The sequence below is a fragment of the Lindgomyces ingoldianus genome (assembly GCF_010093535.1).
Source record: "Lindgomyces ingoldianus strain ATCC 200398 unplaced genomic scaffold BDR25scaffold_33, whole genome shotgun sequence".
In the NCBI taxonomy this organism is placed as follows: Eukaryota; Fungi; Ascomycota; class Dothideomycetes; order Pleosporales; family Lindgomycetaceae; genus Lindgomyces; species Lindgomyces ingoldianus.
Window position 1 is genome coordinate 387,272 of NW_022985194.1, and position 16,078 is coordinate 403,349.

General features: G+C 45.4%; 7 protein-coding genes and 1 non-coding gene across 8 annotated transcripts; 4 read left to right on the forward strand and 4 right to left on the reverse strand.

Moving 5' to 3' along the window:
• Window positions 1-956: 956 nt before the first annotated feature.
• Window positions 957-1,860, reverse strand: BDR25DRAFT_359460 (uncharacterized protein; the record flags this gene model as incomplete). Its single annotated transcript, XM_033696084.1, has 6 exons — window positions 957-997; window positions 1,076-1,144; window positions 1,299-1,351; window positions 1,429-1,716; window positions 1,750-1,765; window positions 1,824-1,860. 6 exons carry the CDS (start codon window positions 1,858-1,860, stop codon window positions 957-959), a joined length of 504 nt encoding a protein of 167 aa, XP_033543405.1.
• A 167-nt stretch (window positions 1,861-2,027) lies between these two features.
• BDR25DRAFT_359461 (uncharacterized protein) lies at window positions 2,028-2,976 on the forward strand (the record flags this gene model as incomplete). The annotated part of the gene is made up of 9 exons (XM_033696085.1): window positions 2,028-2,038; window positions 2,071-2,124; window positions 2,235-2,375; window positions 2,457-2,478; window positions 2,502-2,533; window positions 2,562-2,638; window positions 2,665-2,729; window positions 2,790-2,868; window positions 2,927-2,976. The coding sequence occupies 9 exons, from the start codon at window positions 2,028-2,030 to the stop codon at window positions 2,974-2,976; spliced, it is 531 nt and encodes a 176-aa protein (XP_033543406.1).
• Window positions 2,804-2,932, forward strand: BDR25DRAFT_t41. The gene has a single exon. It is a non-coding gene; the product is annotated as a tRNA-Ser (tRNA).
• Window positions 2,977-3,098: 122 nt separating the features above from the next.
• BDR25DRAFT_359462 (uncharacterized protein) lies at window positions 3,099-4,372 on the forward strand (the record flags this gene model as incomplete). Its single annotated transcript, XM_033696086.1, has 10 exons — window positions 3,099-3,182; window positions 3,237-3,344; window positions 3,392-3,455; window positions 3,528-3,617; window positions 3,669-3,721; window positions 3,782-3,805; window positions 3,882-3,993; window positions 4,049-4,113; window positions 4,171-4,225; window positions 4,266-4,372. The coding sequence occupies 10 exons, from the start codon at window positions 3,099-3,101 to the stop codon at window positions 4,370-4,372; spliced, it is 762 nt and encodes a 253-aa protein (XP_033543407.1).
• A 92-nt stretch (window positions 4,373-4,464) lies between these two features.
• BDR25DRAFT_359463 (uncharacterized protein) lies at window positions 4,465-5,656 on the forward strand (the record flags this gene model as incomplete). The annotated part of the gene is made up of 8 exons (XM_033696087.1): window positions 4,465-4,674; window positions 4,963-4,989; window positions 5,054-5,083; window positions 5,162-5,197; window positions 5,236-5,292; window positions 5,317-5,453; window positions 5,508-5,552; window positions 5,590-5,656. The coding sequence occupies 8 exons, from the start codon at window positions 4,465-4,467 to the stop codon at window positions 5,654-5,656; spliced, it is 609 nt and encodes a 202-aa protein (XP_033543408.1).
• An 86-nt stretch (window positions 5,657-5,742) lies between these two features.
• On the reverse strand, window positions 5,743-6,105 carry BDR25DRAFT_317571 (uncharacterized protein; the record flags this gene model as incomplete). Its single annotated transcript, XM_033691680.1, has 1 exon — window positions 5,743-6,105. The coding sequence occupies one exon, from the start codon at window positions 6,103-6,105 to the stop codon at window positions 5,743-5,745; it is 363 nt and encodes a 120-aa protein (XP_033543409.1).
• Window positions 6,106-10,840: 4,735 nt separating this feature from the next.
• Window positions 10,841-12,223, reverse strand: BDR25DRAFT_236738 (uncharacterized protein; the record flags this gene model as incomplete). Its single annotated transcript, XM_033685561.1, has 1 exon — window positions 10,841-12,223. One exon carries the CDS (start codon window positions 12,221-12,223, stop codon window positions 10,841-10,843), a length of 1,383 nt encoding a protein of 460 aa, XP_033543410.1.
• A 2,153-nt stretch (window positions 12,224-14,376) lies between these two features.
• Window positions 14,377-15,975, reverse strand: BDR25DRAFT_336433 (uncharacterized protein; the record flags this gene model as incomplete). Its single annotated transcript, XM_033693099.1, has 6 exons — window positions 15,626-15,975; window positions 15,546-15,569; window positions 15,345-15,412; window positions 14,919-15,295; window positions 14,765-14,860; window positions 14,377-14,710 (listed from the first exon to the last, which is right to left on the reverse strand). Exons 1-6 carry the CDS (start codon window positions 15,813-15,815, stop codon window positions 14,377-14,379), a joined length of 1,089 nt encoding a protein of 362 aa, XP_033543411.1. The 5' UTR covers window positions 15,816-15,975.
• Window positions 15,976-16,078: the final 103 nt, after the last annotated feature.

Sequence of the window (16,078 nt, forward strand, 5' to 3'; positions counted from 1 at the left end):
TGCTGTTGTATGCTTAATAAAGTGCTGTAGCTAGGCAACACTAAGCTTGTTTATAGTCTAGCTATTATTGCTAAGACTAATAGCCTAGTCACCTAGTATATTATCGCCTTTGTACTAGGCAGAGAGATAGTATTAGCTAGCAAAGATAATAAAGGGCAGGATCGCCTATCTAGCAGCGTTAATTCTGTAGATGGCTGTCACCTACTTATAATTGCCTAGTTAGATCGCTTTTAGCTGTCCCTGTCTCTCTAAGCTAGTAACAACTAGCTGCAATAATATTTTACCTATAAGAAAGCTAGTTTTATTAAAGTTAAAGGTATCCTTATTACAGATACTATAGGTGGCCTTTGTACATGCTACTAGCTTAAACTAAGCCTGTATAGCTGTTAGATCTTTACAGAGGGCTTACTGTTAATTATAGGGTTAATTAAACTATGTTATAAGACTATTTATCTGCTTAACAAAGTTTCTAGGCCACTAGTAGCTAACATAGCCTACGCTGCGCTTAGTAAGCAGCTTATTTACTATATCTTGTACTGCACCTAGATTAGGCGTAAATCCTTGCAAATCTAGTTTAAGTATATGCTTAATAATTACATCTTTTTTAAGCTTTGTAAGCTTCTTTAATTTAGGCTTAGAGTCGCGTTGTGCAGTAATTCCTGCGCGTTAGGCGCGCAGGGTTGTTTTAGGGACGCTAAAAGTTGCTGCAGCGTGTTTTATGCTTTGTATTTAACAGAAATTAATAGCTAATAGAGCTAAGTAGATATCTGCTTCTTTATAGCGCAATTAAGCAGATAATGGTTAAGCCATGGTAGTTTGTATGAGAAGCGTTGTGGAACGTTGGTGGGGCGCGCGGCTCACTTGTATGCGCGGCTCGCTTGTAAACACGTTATCTAAGGCTGTGTCTTAAAGGTAAGAATGACTACAACCCCCTAAACTATAGAGGAAGGGGAAGATTATATATCTGCCAGCAATTGTCGTGATTGTTGGGTTCCAGCTGTGATCGCCAAGCGATCACAGTGACTGTTTGCCAAGCCTAGCGATCGCACTATACCTGCCTGTGTCATCACGTGACCCCCGTGTGCCGTGTCCCTACCGGCATCGGTCCATCCCTCCCCCGTGGGGTTGGAGTCTCGGCATGTCCCTCTGGCCCAACCAGTGGTCGTAACAGTTTAGTCCTTAAAGACTTAGATGTTAAGACTTAGAAAAATCACTGCCCTCTAAAGCAGAGATTCGTTACTGCTTATATACATACTACTTCTTTGTTCTGTGCCTTGCTGCATTCGTCTATGCCTCACATTGTTCTTTGTTCATTCTGGTCCGATATGGCCGCAAGCGGCCAAGGCCAAGCCTGATCGTGACAATAAGGTTCTAGCGCAGTGAAGCATCTTATTGCGTCCTAAAACTCATTTTATCCGCCGTTAACACCATCCTAGTGAAATAGATGTAAAGATGGGATAGTAGGTAGCACAGATAGCACTGAGAGCAAAGTCTTGGAGAGATAGGAGTGTATTGTAGGAGAGACAAATCGCTGCTAAGCTTCGCTTGTTAGGATTCGTGCTTATATACGAAGCACAGGTCATGTGACCTCTAAACAGGGTAGGTGAGGCCATACAGGACCGTTCTGGGTCATCCGGTCTTACAATAGGCAGAATAGCGGCTGGAATATTGGTAGAATATGCTGCAGGTGACGGAAAAGAGGAACCAATAGTTCGGCTTAGAAATTAAGAATGACTGTCGAGTAGTTACAAAGAGGGGCTGTTGACTCAGATTCGGTGGACGGCGATGCTAGTTGTGGAACAAAACCACGTACTGTTATTTACTCTGGCCGTCCGCTTGCTCGAGTTTTTCTGTTCGCATCTCGAATTTTAGAATTGCTTCCTCAACGGATAGACCTGCGCTACAATCTGCTGAAGCTAAATATTATTTTGCCTTACCACTGGAGAAAAAAGATTCTTTGGGCAATTTTGGCAGCTAGGTCGAGTTAAAAGATAGACTAGTAATTTTCTACAGTCCATCTAGGATTTATGTCAATCAAGTGAGGACCCACTGTTTTGTACACCGATGTAGAAGCTCCTCAGACCTTCTGATCGCTTTGACCGATGTAGATGATCGCATATTATCGTTGCCCCCGCTCGAAAAGCATTAGCCATGACTATTGAGCCATGCCTGTTTCTATTCAAGGATTAGCTCTGTTTGCCGCCCCTGTACTTGCTGGCGCAGAGGTTGTAAAGGAAGGTTAATGGAGTTGGTGCGCTAAACGAGCATCGCGATCCTGACGAAGAGGTCAGGCAGCTTCCAAACTCGGGTGTGTTACCAGAAATTGCCCAAGCGAACGTTTCCTCCCTCTCGAATATCTTGAAACCCTCGGATAGGTCAGTTAAGCGGGGATGTAGGCCTAAAATTAAAAGGCAAGTATCACCTCTGCCTTGATGGTGGATCATGTGTCGCGGTAGACTCACTGCGCAGGTCCCAAGCGTGGAGCTGGCTGATGTGAGTAGATCGCATATCTGATACACCCATCCTTACTCTTGTAGGAAATGATTGCAGAGATGTTGAAGAGTTAAGTTTCCCAAGACCGGGACCGTCTCGAGCGATTCTAAAGGGCTTGGATTGACCGATGGATACGGTACATGGCGTGCATAGCCAAGACCATCTGATGAGGGGCTGCACAGTGCGCTAGTCGAGCGCCAAGGTTCCAAGTCACCGTCTCAAGTTACTTTGTAGAAGTGACGCGTTAAATGCATAGTATATATATTATATTATTTTACTTACGTTCATCAATCCAGAAGCATACAAACAAGGCACTTTGGCGGAGTGGTTATCGCGCAGGCCTGCTAAGCCTGTTCCTTCGTAAGATCATCCGTTGTGAGTGTTGTCGCACAATACTAATTAGTGTAGGGGAGCCAGGGTTCGAATCCCTGAGGTGTCGCATCCAAATTTTTTTGGGCACTTTTTCTATTGACTAGTTTATAAACATTCTCCTCTCTATTTTTGCTTACTTATTGAGTTATACAATGCTCTAACTTCTCTACAATCCTCAAGCTCTCTACTTCTTTACAATTACTGTTCTTCACTTACATTATTGAATAAATATGATGCAAACTTTTAATTCTCGTGATATTGCAACGCTATCAAGCCATCTTGGAAAAGTAACGAGTCTGTGGTCTCAGAATCACCTGGTTTTGTGGCCTAAGCACTCACCCATGGTATTGCTGGAATCGATATAAACTTAGTTCTTTATCAACAATGCCCTATATAGATCCGATAGATTGTTTAAATATACTCCAAAGATCGCTCTATCATGCCCTATATTTATCGTTTCCATCGCGAGGCCTACAGAGGTGTGCGACGTGCATGTACCTTCTTTGGCGATCTCTGTAAATCCTAGGTCTCCTATGAGGCAGTTATGGCATTAAATCGTACGTCTTCGAGCAGAGCCTTGGGGCGTTTTTGTATGTCTTTAGTCGGATGCAAATCTAGAGATTTTGCTAGCAAATCAAGAACTTAACATTTGCTTCTTCGAGCTCTGCTTTCATCAATCGACGGCCTTTATGTGAAGTGTTGCCCTATCCTCAGGTATATACGCCTGCTTCTTGTTGTGGGATTCAGAGATCGTTTATTAATAAGGAATTAACTCCTTCTCATACACCTCGGATGCGTACCAGACGAAGTCGAAGGCACCGTTTGGAACATGTCGCTCAAAAGTGTGAGCTTGTTCGTCTACTCCTTAAACTTCTAGGTAAGTTATATGCGCAGGATTTTCGATTCTGGCTCCCAGATTCGACGAGGGCGATCAATCCGAGTCTCCTAGGCGCAGACAGTTCCCCACTGCATGAGCGAGAATGGCGCAGGTTTAACTGACTGCGCAGAGCTCATAGGTATCCTCCCCTTCAGTTATGGATATGCGCTACGCCGGAGAGCCTCTAAAAGTTGCACAGCACTCGTCTACGCTATCCATAATGAGACTACGAGACATCTCAACCTCATCTAGTAGCCTAAGCCCATTTTTGTATGCCAATCGGCGTTGCTTCCGCGCGTCGCTGAGAGCGACTTTTTAGAGGGCATTTATTCGGTTTAATGCGTTTTTGGGTTCTGAATCCGGATTACAGTGTTCTCTATCCATAAGTGCTCGGCAAAAAGTTGATTTGTGCAGTCTCTGAGCCTTAGATCAAGCATGATTGGCAGCCTCTGAACGGTCAAAGACTTGACGCCCATAACTCTGGTGCCTTAACTGAGTCCTGGGAACCTTAGGGTCTCCGGAGCTACCTCCGGGGCACGTGAGGACCCCAAGTCAATAGCCCCGGGGAAATTAGCGTCCTGGGACAATGCGCTTCCTCGGAAAATCTTTCTAGAAAAACCAATCTTCTAGGAAATGTACTATTGAGCTTTTTAAATATCTATTAGCTCATATTAAAACAAAAAGGTTGGCCTTTTAGGGCCTATTTTAGGGCTCTTGGTACTATGGCTAAGAAGTTTGGCTGCCATCTCGAATGCCCTTTTGTGCACCTCCTCCATATCGGGGATTTCCTCCTCAAGCTCCGCATCTCTAGCTTCCAAGTCATATATCCCCTTCTAGATCTCCTAAAATTCCTACCTCCAGCAACAAAGACGACGGACTTTTTCGGAGATCAATTGTTATTTGTAGAAATCATTCTCTTGACCCAAGTTATCGTTTTTAAGAGCTAAGGCACTGTGTGCCTTGACAGTTTCTTTAAGCTTATATTGCTCCGGAAGGTACGCTTGCTGATGTCTTATTTTGTTGTGCTTAGTTAATTCGTCAATGACTTTTGTGTAAGATGGGAGATATCGGCGAGGTGCTTTTTAACAGGGCTAAGTACTAAGTAGTTTTACGGTGGGAAGCTAGGCTCCATATTAGTATTTTGAAACACTTACACAGCTAGGAATACTAACTTTAACTATAGTTTTAGCGCTTTGGTTCTGTTTCTGTTATTCTCGAAGTTGGATTTTGCTAAATTGGACTCGATGGTCAATTCTCTAGCTTAAGAAAAGCATCAAAAGGTCCGAATTCTGTTCTGACTAGGTCCATTAGTCTGAAGAGCCAAGTTTCCTAATGGGACTAGTAATTACAAGGATGCACCCCTTTTTTATTATTATAAATTCTAAGGTGGCCCTTGCTGAGAGAGAGTCTCATTTCTAGACCACTAAGGTCCCTGTTGTCGCTTTGCCCACCTCGGTGCTCTTCTCTTAAAGGCATCGCTCAAGAAGATATAGTTCATTCAAGAATGGCTGCGTATAACAAATAGAATCTGGCTATGGCTTGGTCTCCCTGTGGAGGGTTTATAATCAAGCCAGCTCGCTCTTGCTTGCATGACTGGGACATCTGACTCTGTCTTCTTCCTCTTCCTGGATCGCATTCCCCCATTTATATGGACTCCCTTGTTACTACGCTCAGTGCTTCACTATCACGATGGCAGTGACACTGACTGTGCGTGAGCAAGAGTTTCTTGCACGCAGCTGAGCAGCTGCGTTTGTGCCACAAAAAGGAAGCTGAATTTCTTTTGGAAGGCTAGAAATATCCAATTTGAAAGGTCTAGGGCACCATCCCCTGATTTGATGATTGTCAAGTACTCCAAAGAGATCTCTACCGGCAATTAATCAGCCCAAAATCAACGATTTGAAACTTCCTTCGTAAAGAGAGACTTAGTTACATGAAAATAAAACAATAGGTTAACTTTGATCGAGTGGATAATACGAAAAGCGGCTTTTAGAGTCCATGGTTCAGCTAACAAACTGGCCAGTCACATGCCAGCATTGATTTGTCTCATAATGAACAGCGTCTGCGTTCATAGGCTTGGGCTCTTCGCTCTGACTCGCCAGTTCGAGTAGGAGGGTAAGCGGTAGATTGGTTGCCGCTGTAGCAGGAAGTGGCTTCAACAATGGGTAGCCTTTGAATGATGCAATTTGTCGTTGAAGCCGGCGTTGATGGCCCAACTTGAACCCAAGATGTCCCAACTGTTCCTCGGTGACGTGAAGTGTTTGATCCCCTATGAGGGTATGGTGGTATTTTGTGAGATCAATGTCGGAAAGCATCTGGGCGAGACTCCAAACGCTCGTAGCTGGCTGCGTATTATGCTGGTCCATTGGATAGAAAGTAGCTGATGTCTAGCCATATCAGTCGCCACTGGAATATATACTCATTTGATCGTGACTAGCGTCACAAGCTTTGACGTTAAGGCGACAGGGTTGGCCGCACATGCCTGGTGTTTTCGAGCATGGTGATTTGCGAAAAACCGTACATATCGGAGAATATTCCGCACATGCTGGTCAGTTAACCTGACGTCACACACACGAGCACCCGCGTGGCGTAGCTACCTGCCACCACCTTCTCAGAAGCGAGTCACTATTGTTTTCTTGGATCACATCTCAACTCCGGATATCAATCTAACGTTAAGTTAATTTATTGTATCTTAAAGCAGCACTCTTTGCCGAATCTGAGATTGCGCACTACACAAACAATGGCCGGTCTACCTGAATAAATTATGAAAGCAAAGAATAAAGTGGAAAATTTGTTATCGTTACAACCATGGAGAAACTGCTAAACCCGTGCTGGATTACGCTTTGATCTTGGCAGCCTTGTACTCCTTCTAATCTTTGAAGAATTCGGCCTTCTCTTTAGCATCAAGCTCGTCGTAAAACTCCACGCCCTTGGTGGCAAGATGCATTTCTTTGGAATCGTCCATAAGCTTCTAGACCAGATCGCTAACCTTGGCCGTTGTTCTAGGAGTCATCCCCCTAGTGCCGCGCTTGCGTTCTGCCTCCAACGACTTCTCGCGTTCTTCACGAACCGCGCCGTCTGCCAATCCGACAGAAGGAGATCTGCTTAATGCCCTGCACTTACTAGTCTTTGCATCGCTGTATCTCTCTTCTTGTTCCTTAGCAGCGGTAAAGATGATATTGTTTGCAAGTTTTGCTCTGTATTAAACCTAAAGCTCAGTCCTTAGCTCCTATGTCTTAACAAATTCCCTGTCAATGAGCCAACCGACGTAAACGTAGGTGCGAGGATACTTGGTCTTATCTGGTTTGATAGCTGGGTCGATCAGATCCAGGTCCTCTAAGCGATCATACTCATCATCAGCGGTGGTAGCAATCTTCCCTTGCCATGCAACTGCAAGAATGTGATTAATGTGTCTTCTTGTGTATTTACGCTCTGTGCTGTTTTCATGAACTTTCAGATATCCGCGCTGATTCAGAAGGCTGTTAATATTCTCCTTGTCTAGCTTTTTGTAGCCATCAACGCAGTCTTTCTTAACTTGTTACGTTGCATGACTTTTCTTTCCGTACCTATTGATATATAGTTTCCCCCAGAGACTGGTCCATCCTACAGTGTTGTTGTCCTCGGTTGTTTTCGGCACAGGTGTTGAGACCAGCGGTGGTCCATATTCCTCGCTATCTGGGTCGTTATATTTTGTTGTGGATTTGGCTGTGCCAGAGCCAGACTTTGTGGAGTCACTGGAGCCTGTAGACGAAGGGAACAAGTTTCCACCTTGCTCACCTCCTAGTGCTCAGACTTCCGTGCTTGGAACTGGCTCATCTGGATTCTTCTGGCCGCCGGCCGGAGGGGCTCTTGTTGGCCCTTCGATGGGGGAGGATCCTGACCGCTAGCTGGAGGAGGGTTCTATTGACCCCTAGTTCCTTCCATGTTGCTATCCATGTTCACTAATATTGCTTAGATGTGAGAAGCAGAGATTTGATGCGAGACAGATTCAAATAGTCCTAGCGAGTGGTTTTATAAGGAGCTTGAGGGGGCCCAAAACTGAACTCAAAATCATGAGAAACATATCGAGACTGAAACTGGTCGCCATCAGAGCAAGTTGTCGCCTTTCGACGGGGTCCAGTTTCGGGCCTCACTCTACGTGCGATATTAAGGATGGGGGACCAGAACTGGGCTTGTGTATGCACTCATCCATATGAGGTGAAAGTGAAAGTGACCAAAATCGGGCACGACTCTCAGTCGATGAATCATTGGTAAATCTCAACGGGTATCACCGCCGCCTCACGCAGACTAATTAATGTGCATGCCCAGGTGATCAATCACGGGGAGAGAAAAGGTGAAGCTACGGGGTGAGAGGCGAAGGAGATGATGGTATGCCTGAAGACAGTTTTCGCAGTTTTAAATGTCAATATGCAGAATATTTCAACTTCAGTTAAGGTATTGGCATCTTGATATTCATTAAGAAATTGTGGCAGAAATTTTCATTGACTAAGCTGAGTTACTCTAAGGAATTAATCGATATCAAAGCGAACGCCACAGGTAGCTTGCTTGCTTGCCCGTCTGAAGCAGGGGCACATGGCAAAGAATGGCGACTCATCGCCGTCAAGCTGTTTGGCCAGGCATCCTTTGTGAAGTGAGTGTTTCCCACAGCCTTTTGGAACCATATCCTGAAACTCCTCAAACTCTCTCTTGCAAATGTTGCACCTACGCTCATCGTGCGGTAACGTTTGCAAGACTTTGCTCAAGACAACATTAGGAAACAGGGATTTTGGATCGTACCGGCTTCTATCCATGTATGCATTCGCCAGAATGTCGACAATCTGAGAAGAAAGAGTTTTGGGAAGCATACCTAACAACTGGCGGCGATGATCCTCCTTTGCGTCGTTCAAAGCAAACGCAAAAGCAAGAGGTGGTCCCAGTTTCGGGCCCCCTGAATGCCAAGACCGCCAACTGTTTGTGTCAAGCCTGGCTTCGCCACCATAGCGTGGACACGAGATAGTTATTCCAAGTGGTCCGAAACTGGACCCCGCAGTAGTGAAGTTGCAATCAATCACCTGATGATCTTATTGTTACTTCAGTGTTTAGAAATTGCATCAGTTCATCGCCAAACCAGTATCTGGAGCCCAGAGGTTTGCAATGAACATGGACTTGCACGTTACATTCTAGGATCGAACTATTTGGTTACCTACTACAAAGACTGACAAATCGAACAATCAAGCTAACTATCGCGGTTCATTGCCTTCCCATTTCTCATCGCCATGATTTTTCCGTGGCTTTTAATGCTACGCTTTCTGATGTCACCGGTTGGTATTCTAGTTCTAGTAGGCGGACTTTATCTTTCAAATGACCACGGACTATTTCCCGTAGATTGTCTCTCATTTCATCCATTGCTGAAGCTATACAGTATTAGTAGTTTGTCAATTAAGTATGGTTAAACATCTTACCTATGACTAGCATTAATCCTTGTTCCTTACCTTGCATCCTATTAATGTACTTCCCTGACATTTTATCTTGCAGGATCGCGCGAAGATCTGCAGACCCAATATACCACACCGCACGGCGTCCCCAGGAGGCACTGTCTAGTTTCCCAATTTTGATATATATTGAGATGCCGAGGATCTAGCTCTTATTAGTACCTATGTTATTAATATAATCTGTGTTGCTTACATTGCTGTTATCTAACAGATTGTCTATTAAAGCGTTGTTTAAGTAGGATTGTGCTGCAATTTAAATGTCTACTAATGTAAGTTAGGTTTTTGCAATAGATAAGTTTAAAGGCTTACTAACTATTTCTAATGCCACACTAGATAGACTTGTTAAGTTCTAGTTGTGCAAGTGTTGTACTGTATATTAGTTTCTTAAGGTAAGGGAGCTGTCTAGCTATACTAAAACTACTAGCTACTATGACAACTGTCTTATATTAATTAACAGATGCACTAGTCCTATATGGGCCGGTGAACAGAGCTAGACGTGGTTGAAGTCTGCCCCTAGCTTTTTGAGCCGCTTTGCTACTAAGAAAAAGTCTTTGCGTAAAGCCTCCACAGGATTCTATAAGGAGGTCTAAAGAGTCCTGCTTTCCTTCTGCCCACAAAGTTACAGTAAACGGATGACTTTGCAGAAAAGACTAATAGCTCATTGTCAGCATCCACAGACAGATATATTGCCCTAGCTTAACTCTTAAATGTTAAGAGAGTTTTAAGCAAATCTTAACTCTATTATTAACGTAAGAGATATAAGCTTAGGAATATGCTAAGCGTACTAGCCAATTTCTGTAGATTATTGCTCCAAATTAGAGAAGTGACAGGATGAGAAATGTCTATATTAAAATATAGACATATAAATGAGGGGGATGAAATTACTCAGGCCACAGTTTCAGCCGTAAGTGCTGCTAAATTAAATAAATAAGAAGGACAGCTAGTAACTAGTAGATACAGAGGTAGACTTTGTAGAATAATCTGCGGAGAAAAGGTGTAGAAAGGAGAAAGAGGAGACCGGTAGATGAAGCTCCCTGCCATAGGTTAGGTTATAGTAAGCAACGGGAGACGAAATGCTTACAATGAGCCCCCATAGATTCTCTATTTGGTCCAAGGGGAAGGGTGTTCTGCTAGCTAAGATGGTAACCACGTGAAAAGCTAGCAGGCAACATGGCTTCAAGTACTCGATGGAATCTACAATATGTTTTTAGTGTGAGCCCAAGTACATCCACTAGAAAGCTCAAGTGAAGACTGGCAAAGGCTGGTATCAAGTTAATCAAGGCCAGATCCGCAGCTCGCAAGCTGGCTGCGCGTAGAGACGAAGCATTGAAGCCAACGTAAAACATGTTTACGGCAATATATCAGAGCTGTGCTGACACCCCAGCTTGACTCCAAGGACCGAGGTATCGGTGCTGACGAACTAGCTGCGGGTAGGTGAGAAATTGAGAAGTTCTGAGGTCTACGGTTTTCAAGAGCGACTTCATCAAGTGACGGGTTCTGAAGAGCAGAAGGCAGAAAAGGCCACAGTCTGCTCTTATATAAATCAGACTCGCTCCGTTTTCACAGATTTGATCATGTTGCGACTAGTAATATACATAAACTCTGTTCACTTGCCCTTATTCTTAGAAAATCAAGCAGTGCACTCCTCCTTGTATGCCTTTAACTGCTCCATCTTCATCTTTGTCAAATCTTCTATCTCTGCATGCACAGCCTCACTAAACAACTGAACGCTACTGCTACCGTCATGTAGTGCGGCCCAATAGACACCGTCCACCTCAAAACTCTTTCTAGCTGCGTAATTGAACCAGAAACGCCCGCTTCTCCACGAACCACGCATCCGCGTAGAAAGAAGTGTCCCACTGGGTTGCTTCTTCAACGATGCCTCCTTCCCCACCCTCTCTAGCGCTCGTAGGAACTGCTCCATCCTGGGCTTATAGTCTGTCACGAACTCTTCCATAGAGCAGCGATCCAGCCACCATTCTGGCCCAGACAACAATAGCCACCATGGCGGGTCATACGTGAACTGCGCCGGCATGGTATTAGTGAACTCAAAATATAGCACGGCGGTAATGCGGAGAGTGTCCGGATCGATGAGCATGTTCGAAGGTCGCATGTCGTTGCAGAAAGGTATAAATGGACCAGCGTCGTCGACACAGTACTTTGGGATAAGCTGTGCGAACTGATAACGGGCAACGAACCGCTTCTGAACGATTCCTGCGTCATCTGCGAGGTTGCGCTGAGTCCGAAGGTGGTTTAGGTGCTCGTTCGCGACCGACCTGAAGTAATCGCTCGCACGGTCAAACGGCGCGGTAGGAAATTTATTGGCAGGGTAGCCTGCGACAGTCATCAATTCATTCATGTTGTATGTGAGCGGTCTTCTGATGACAGACCATATGTTTGAACCGTGCCGCTTTGAAATTGCACCGATGTGGGTGAACGTCGTGAGCTGAGACAACTGAAGCATGCCATCGGCTATTTGATAATAGATCTTGTCTAATGCCGTGTTGTCAAAGTCTTGGTTTAGAAGTATGACCTCTTCTCCATTTTCAGACTGTCGCTTTAGTAAAGTAGACAGAAGCATTCCGTCAACGGAATCCATGATAATGAATGGGCCTAATTGTTTTAGGCTCTCTGCTGTTAAACCCCAGCTATGCACCCGAGGGAGAGGAATGGTGGTGTTTTGGGCAAGGTATTCCATGACCTGGACCTCATTTGTGACCTTTTCGTCCCTAAGAGCTGTAGCCATGTGTCCCGGTTTTGGGGATCGAATAATGGCATCTGGGCCCCCGTCGGTAAAGCTGAAGCTGAAGCTGAAGCTGAAATTAAAGGAACCTTTAAGGAAACTAACATAATTTCCGGTTCCATTCCCTTCCCGGTGATCAGCAACAAAAGTTGCTAATTCTGTCTTCAGGTCGAGTACCCTCTCCAACCAAGCTCTACATTCATCATCACCGTTGGTCACAGCTATATTGTCGAAATATGTCTTGAGCGAAGATGTCTTCTGGGGAGGCATATTGGGGATTGCGTAGGATGGCTGACTATCAAAAAGAAGGTGTTTATCGAGGAGAAGGTGCTCTCGTGTAAGGCGCAAAGTAGGCGGGATGTGGTCGGGGAGGTTCCGTCGTCGTTCCGCAGTGTTGTGTGGAGCGCAGTTGTGCAGGAGTAGCCGGCGCTCACCCAGCGAGAGAAATCGCGTTTACGAGAGAAAAGCGGGCAATTTGAAGGTGGTGAGAGATGTCAACGTCATGGCTGTTGGTGTGTAAATACATCCGAGATTCGCGCCCGCTGGGGATCGTCGGCAGGCGAGGTTGAATGCTATCGCACGTAAATGGATAGGGCAACCAAGGGCATCTTGATTAGATATCAACTTAACAAGGGCTTTCTCTTCGCATGGGTAGAGATACTGTTAGTTCCGGTCCTTCGCTTGGATCGACTTGCGATTGTGATTACGATGCTTCACAGGAACACCCAATGCGAGTGCCTGGCTGGCTTTGTCCATAACTTGTTGTAGTGATTGGGCAATGTAAAGGCAAGGCAGGTCCCAGGGCCAGGGCCAGGGCCAGGCAACACAGCACGCAGCCAAAGAGCCTGTAGCAAAAATAGAAACGGCACGTGGTCATGGACACTTCTAGAATCAAGCAGCACACCTGATCTTGTTAAGGATATAAAACCAATTCAATACCGGCAAGTGCCTCGCGCTAAATGTACCAAGGATTACGCTTTGTCGCAGGGCTGGCTTTTAGTCTACGCGGGCATGCCGGAGAAGCTTTTGGAATCTACATTGCTAGGCCGGAGCAGCTGGCGCTTAATAAAGTTTTTAGCCTAGTTCTTGCAAATAGTAGAAAGTAGAGCTTAGCTATAGTTTACAAGGACAATATTAGCCAGTTCTTATATAATAAGAATTTAAAAAAGAAACTCTTGCATGTTAGAGTTAAAAATATTGTTACTGGTTAAGTATTATGTCTTAAAGGGTGCTGCAGTGGCGCGTGGCTAGGGTAGAATAAGAATCGTTGTACAAGCAAGCTGCAGCACAGAAACTCTTAAATTAACCTAAATTATAAGCTTTAATAGCTAAAGAAAGCCTGCCTTTAAGTCTAAGCTAATTATAATTTAGCATTGTTGTGTTGTTAGGATTAAAAGGTGACGCTACGCGACGCGCGATAGGGCTGTCCAGCTCGCTTGTGTGTCCAGCTCGCTTGTCAAATGCGTTAAGAAAAAGTGGCCGGCTTAGTAATCTAGCTGGCCTAGCTAGTGATCTACGTTAACGTAATTTTTGTACATACTAAAGTCTGTGTCGCGAAAACGGCGTGTGGTATATAACACGAACTGTGACCACCTTTGACACCTAGGTCGTGCATTGGAGCTTCAAACTCTGCAAAATCATTGTCGCCGATGGGTAATTTTTCCGAAATACCTTCCAGGAATCTTCGATTACCTGGTACTGTAGAGACGTATGTGCTAGTTTCTTGGACGATTAAGCTCAATGGGTACCTAGAGTACTTCATAATGGATTCCGGGTATTGATGTGATCAGTATGTCTTTCTGGCTACCATTGTTTCATACCTATTCTCGGGGTAGCCGTCTTGCACGCGGTCCGGGCAGCGGGTGAAACGTTAGGGGAGGCGAGAAGAAAAGAGAACGCCGAGATCGAGCTGAAAGTCGAGTTAAAATTGTCTTCGCTACTTTTATGTGGCTGGAAAAAGTGTGCTGTGCCTGTCTGCGAATCAATGCTTGTGTAGTGTACGTAATGCATCCGCCCGCGAAGCTAAAAGATGGCTATGGAATCGCAAGACTTCGTCAGAGCTCCACGGAGGCTAGATGCTCTTTGAAGACGAATGTTACTGAGTATGAGAAGAAAAGTGTCTGTCATGTAGAACAGTGGTACTAAAAATCTAGTCGCGCCGCGCTGGCGGAAGCTGCGGAAAATCAAGGCTATAGTAAACGGCGCGGAGCGCATCCGCTTCCACTTTGTGGGGTGTTTGGGTTGTGTCTATTACCTCCTGGATTCGACCAAGCAGACATCTCAATTTAATGGGATGTCTCAAAACCATCATATAAAATCTTTATCTCCTCTATTTGTATTTAGCGAAGTTTCACCCCTGCGAACGCCGTAAAAGCAAAATCCCCAGTTAACTTAACATCATAGTCGTTCCACAGTATTGGACGCTAGAATCTGTCCATCTTCCCATCATATCTGCTATCTCCGTAGGAGGTAACCGTGGTGCCTCCATTGTGTCCCGACACATGCATCGACTCAACCACAAAGTTAGTTCGCTTCAGCTTCCCATGGTTGATTGACTGGTATTTGTCAATGGGCCAAGCCTTTTCGGAGCCTTTTCCCGCCGTGCTTTGTGACCTCGAAATACCAGAGAATGCGGAAGATATTCGGGACAAGGATTCGGAAACGAAGGTCCGGGCCTCCTCGGGAAGATGGTGTTTGAGGAACGCGGGGAAGAGCATTAGACAGGAGCACATGATACCAACATCGACTTCAATAGCCCTGAAAAGCGTTAGCCGAAGAGAGGAGGAATCAGGAGCGGGAGGTGAGACATACGACCATTTGCCAATGCTCGCCGTGTTCCATGATGCGTCTAAGCTGCTTTGAAGCACCCGCGTCATTCCGAGTCGTACTAGACTGGCAATGCAAGCTCTAGAATTGGAGTTTGAGCGGACGAAAGAGAAACATTGTTTCTTGTATCTGAACTTACAGTAGACCAAAGCTGAAGGCTACCATGACTTTGAGCTTACTTTTCAGGCTCATATTCAGACGCCACAGAGGTGCGATCGGGAGGACTAATATGTAGATATCCGTAAGAGAGCTTGAAGAAGCCGACAGCCAGGGGAGGATGTGTGGGTTGAAGCATGTCCCGGGTACGATCGCATTCCATGATCGCTGCACCGGTGTGCAGCTAAACATTGTGGCGAAGAACAAACCGGCCGTTAAGCACACCACGAAAGATATGCCGAGATTGATGAACGTTTTCACTCCAGACTCCATCGAGAATATTCGTCGATAACAGAATAGAAATGTAAGCTTGATGCATCCTGTGAGAAGCAAATAAGCCCATGCCGCGAGCACAAGATACTGCAGACTCGTTAACAGTTTCTCGCAGTTGTAGGCCATGAATCTGTACTTTGAAGGCATCCACGACTTGTACAGCGGGCACGTCCCACATGTGCCGTCCAATACCTTTAGATTCCGCTGTGCGCCACGTCAGTCTCTGCCGTTCTATAGAAAAGCGCGGATAAGGAAACATACCCTGTATCATCAACATCGAGTACGTCCAGTCCAATGCCTAGGCTGTCAGACGGGATCTTTGTTAACGTCGGTGTACCTACGTAGGAGAGGACGCAGAAGTCTGGGAGTGCATGTTTAGCGATCAATTCCATCGCGTTCTTCATCCTGCGAGCTTACAATCATCCGCGCCCAGTTTTGCTCTCAAAATGTACAAGCGGGTGTAGATGCGCATGGCTAAAAACAGCGAGATCAGTGTAAGACAAGTCGCATGCTGTATGAGATTGTCTCTTTGTTGGCTCGGGGGATCAATGAAATTAGGCCCGACTCCAGGAGGAGGAGGTAACGCGCCACCGAGTTGAGATGCCATGCGTTATGTATCGCTTCCTCCAATGGACTATCCAGGCCAGTGAATGTAAGATTTGTGTGTGGTTCGTGGTGGGCCAAGGAATTGGAAGATTGCAAGACTGGCAATGAAGATGGTAAAAGTAGTAGGAAAATGCTTCGTCCAACCTACAGTGCAATTGCTATCGGGTCCCGAACTGTGATGCAACGTCGAACGGGGTCCAGCGGAGAGGGTAAGCTGTCGGATCAGTGCAGATGTAAAAGTGTCTGATCCTCTGTCGAGACGCG